Source organism: Rhincodon typus, unplaced genomic scaffold (genome assembly GCF_021869965.1).
Source record: "Rhincodon typus isolate 14 unplaced genomic scaffold, sRhiTyp1.1 hic_rhity00004227, whole genome shotgun sequence".
In the NCBI taxonomy this organism is placed as follows: Eukaryota; Metazoa; Chordata; class Chondrichthyes; order Orectolobiformes; family Rhincodontidae; genus Rhincodon; species Rhincodon typus.
In genome coordinates, this window is record NW_025969865.1 from 9,040 (window position 1) to 13,541 (window position 4,502).

Below are 4,502 nucleotides of genomic sequence, written 5' to 3' on the forward strand. Positions count from 1 at the left end.
CTCCCCACTCTGGTTCTTTACCCCGTTCCTCCACGATCCGTCTCCCCCCCCTGTTTTCTATCCTGTTCCCCCACGATCCGTCTCCCCCTCTGGTTCTCTACCCCATTCCTCCTCAATCCACCTCCCCCTCTGGTTCTTTATCCGTTCCCCCTTGATCCATCTTCCCTCCCAAGTCAGAGAGCTAAAGATATCTGGATCTTGAAGGTATCAAGGGATCTGGTAGGAAATTGGTCTTCAGGGGAATCCATCTAGCTGAGTCACAGAGCAGTCTCGAGAAGCTGAAGTGTGTAGTCCTGTTTGTATTTTTTTTACATTGCTACTCCCAGTTACTCAATCGAAAACCATCATGATTTTAAGCACCAATTTCCCGTTTTTATTTGTCCACAGGATGTGGGCCTCCCTGGCTGGGTCCAGCACTTAAATGCCCATCCCCAATTGCCCCCACCCTTGAGAAAGTGGGCTGAGCTGCCTTCTTGAACCGCTGCAGTGCCTCCTCCCTCCCCAACCCTGTGCAGTATAGGGGCACCCCACCCAACGCCCTGTTAGGGAGGGAGTTCCAGGATTCTGACCCCGCGGCACTGAAGGGACGGCCCATAACGTGGGGGGTTGTAGAACAGAGAGACCTAGGGGGTTCAGGGACATAATTCTTTGAAGTTAGTGTCACAGGTAGACAGGGTGGGGAAGAAGGCGTTTGGCATGCTTGCCTTCATCGCTCAGACCCTTTGAGTGTAGGAGTTGGGGACGTCACGTTGAGGTTGTACAGGGATGTTGGTGAGGCCTCTTCTGGAGCACTGTGTCCAGTTCTGGTCGTCCTGTTATAGGAAGGATGTTATTAAACTGGAGAGGGTTCGGGAGAGATTTACCAGGATGTTGCCGGGAATGGAGGGTTTGATATATAAAAATAGACTGGAAAGTCTTGCGCTTTTTTTTCACTGTAGCGTAGGAGGTGACCATATGGGGGTTTATAAAATTGTGAGGGGTATAGATAGGGTGAATGGTGGATGTCTTTTCCTTAGGGTGGGGCATTTCAAGACTAGGGGGCACATTTTTAAGGTGAGAGGAGAAAGATTTACAAAAAGACATAAGGGGCAATTTTTTTTTTTTACACAGAGAGCAGTTTGTGTGTGGAATGAACGTCCTGAGGAAGTGAGTAGTTACAACGTTTAAAAGATGTTTGGATAAGTACATGAATAGGAAGGGTTTGGAGGGGTATGGGCCAGGCAGGTGTGGGACTAGTTTAGTTTGGGATTATGGTCCAAATGGATGGGCCGAAGGGTCTGTTTCCGTGTGACTCTCCGGCTGACACCCTTTAGTCTGGAAGGGAACAGGGATGTCTTGAAGCCACGTCTATGAGTACTGTTTGCAGTTCAAGTCTGAGGACCGATATCCGGGCTGGGGAAAGAAGGTTCACCAGACTGATTCCTGGGATGGCAGGACTGACGGATGTAGTGAGACTGGATCGTAAGGCAGACCCCTTCCTCCTCGGGCAGGGCTGAGGGAACCTCCTCTGATTCCGAGTGGCAATTCTGCTCCTCCTTCAGTCAGGGGATTGGGGCATCCGGGTGTCACGATCTGAGATTTCGGGCGATGGGTTCTGGGGTAGTCACAGCTTATTCCATTCCCCCTCCTTTGGCCCAGCTACCTTCTCTATCCCTCTAAACCCTTCCTATCCATGTACCCATCCAGGTGCCTTTTAAATGTTGTCATTGTACCATACAGAGAACCACTTCCTCTGGCAGCTCGTTCCACACACACACATCACCCTCTGCGTGAAAAAGTTGCCCCTCAGGTCCCTTTCCCCCTGTCACCTTAAACCTGTGCCCCTCTAGTTTTGGACTCCCCCTACCCCGGGGGAAGAGACTTTGGCTGTTCACCCTATCCATGCCCCTCATGATTTTATAAACCTTTACAAAGTCACCCCCTCAGCCTCCGACGCTCCAAGGAAAATAGCCCCCAGCCTCTCCCTATCGCTCGAACCCTCCAGCATCCTTCCTGTAGCAGGAAGACCGGGATTGAACGCAGTATTCCAAAAGCGGCCTCACCAATACAGCCTCAACATGACCCTCCCGACTTCTACACTCAACGCACCGACCAATAAAGGCGAGCGTCCCAAACCCCTTCTTCACCGCCCTGTCTACCTGCGACTCCACTTTCAAGGAACTATGTACCTGCTCCCCGCAAGATTCAGCAACGCTCCCCAGGACCTTACCATTAAATCCTGCCCTGGTTTGCCTTTCCCAAAACGCGGCACCTCACATTTATCTAAATTAAACTCCATCTGCCCCTCCTCGGCCCATCTGATCAAGGTAACCCCCTTCACTGTCCACCACACCTCCAGTTTTCCTGAGCTTTGGATCAGGGCAGCTATGGGAGAAATGGGGTTGGGGGAGGGGGTCGTGGGTGTGGTTGAGGTCGAGGTCGATGAGGGAATGTAGCGGGAGGAAGCCAAATAGAACAGAGGGAGCCTGACTGTCTGTCTCTGAAGTTCGACGTGGTTTAACAGTGGACTCTCTACTCTCGCTAACCTTGCAGGCAATCTGAAGGAGTTTGTGATGTACTTGTACAAGGGGCTCATCGTGGAATACATGGACGTGCTGAAGATGGCAGTGCCGTCGCTGATCTACACACTACAGAACAACCTTCAGTACGTCGCCATCTCCAACCTGCCTGTGGCTACATTCCAGGTAGAGTGATATTAGACCCCCCAAGACCACTGTCACCATCCTCGGGGCTACCATCTCCAATGAGGGAGAATCCAACCATCGCCCCCTTGACGTTCAATGGCGTTACCATCACTGAATCCCCCCCCTTCCACCCCCCACTATCAACGTCCTGGGGGTTACCCATTGAGCAGAAACTGAACTGGGACCCCAGCCCCATATCAATACAGCGGCCACAAGGAGCAGGTCAGAGGCTGGGAATCCTGCAGCGAGTAACTCCCGTCCTGACCCTCCCCCCAAAAGCGTGTCCCACCATCGACAAAGCAGGAGGGTGAGGGGCAGCTCTGACAACACTCGAGAAGCTCCACACCGTCCAGGACAAAGCAGCGCCCCCCCACCCAAACCCCTTCCCCAGTGCAATCAACGTGCTAACCCCCACCTTCAACACTCCCTGCCTCCACCACCGACCCACAGAAGGCTCCTGGCCACTTTCTTGAGGGGCAGTTAAGGACAAGTGATAAATTCCAGAGGTTGAAGGAGAGGACTCCCACCATCTCCTTGAGGGACAAGTCTTGGCTGTTCAGGAGAGAGATCCCCACAGCCTTCTCAAGGGGCAAAAAGGGGAGGTTGGGCAAATATTGGCTATGCAGGAGAGAGATCCCCACAACCCTCCCAAGGGGCAGCTGGGGAGCCAATTATCAGATGACTCTCCACAGCCTTCTCAAGGAGGCAATTAGGGATGGGGAGGGAGAAAATATTGGCCATTCAAGTCGATGGCTCCCCACCTTCGCTTCACCATTCTGGGGAGGTGGGCAGGAAGATATACTAGTGGCTGAGGGAGAGGGATCCCACCACCGTCTCAAGGGGGCAATCAGCGACAGGGCCAGTGCGTTCAGACCCCCCCCCCCCCCCCCACCCCCCGCGAAGAGAAACATGGATTGACAGCGGGTGTGTTGACTCTGTCTCTCTCTCTCCCTCCCCCGGGGCACCAGGTGATGTACCAGTTCAAGATCCTTACCACGGCCGTGTTCTCGGTGCTGATGCTGAAGAAGAGCCTGTCGCGGCTGCAGTGGGTCTCGCTGGTCATCCTCTTCACTGGCATCGCCATCGTGCAGGTGACGCAGGAGGAGGGCAAGGCCGGTCGGGACCGGGCGCCGGGCCAGAACTACCTGGTGGGCCTGCTAGCAGTCTTGGTGTCCTGCGTCTCCTCCGGTTTTGCGGGCGTCTACTTCGAGAAGATCCTGAAGGGCACCAGCGCCTCCATTTGGCTGCGCAATGTGCAGCTGGGCATCTTTGGCACCGTGCTGGGGTTGGCCGCCATGTCGTGCAAGGACGGCTCAGCCATCGCAGAGAAAGGGTTCTTCTTCGCCTACACGCCCATGGTGTGGTCGGTGGTGCTGAACCAGGCGGTTGGCGGCCTCCTGGTCGCCATGGTGGTGAAATACGCGGACAATATCCTCAAGGGCTTCGCCGCCTCCCTGTCCATCGTCATCTCCACCGTGGCGTCCGTCCACATCTTCGGCTTCCACGTTGACCTGTACTTTGCGCTGGGGGCCAGCCTGGTCATCGCCGCCGTCTATCTCTACAGCCTTCCCAAGGCCCCGGCTCCGGCCTCCTCGTCGCTGCCGCCTGCCTCGTCGCTCAGCGCCGAGCCCGACAGCTACAGCACAAAGTTAGTCATCAAGTGAAAGTGGAGGGTAGGGCGGGAGTGTCCGACCGATACGTTTGTCTGAGCCGAATGCGCACGTGTTTGCCCTCTCTCTTTTTCTCTCTCTGTCTGTATGGTGTGCACGTCCCTCTCTCTCTGTCTGTATGGTGTGCACGTCCCTCTGTCTCTATATG

The 4,502-nt window shown here is 54.7% G+C and overlaps 1 protein-coding gene across 1 annotated transcript in view; it reads left to right on the forward strand.

Moving 5' to 3' along the window:
- slc35a2 (solute carrier family 35 member 2) overlaps positions 1–4,496 on the forward strand; it is a 13,519-nt gene extending 9,023 nt beyond the window's left edge. Inside the window, exons 3-4 of the mRNA XM_048593851.1 lie at positions 2,533–2,684; positions 3,653–4,496. Coding sequence (XP_048449808.1) covers positions 2,533–2,684; positions 3,653–4,348 — 848 coding nt within the window. The 3' untranslated portion in view covers positions 4,349–4,496. The remainder of the gene's footprint in view (positions 1–2,532; positions 2,685–3,652) is intronic.
- The last annotated feature ends 6 nt before the right edge of the window (positions 4,497–4,502 follow it).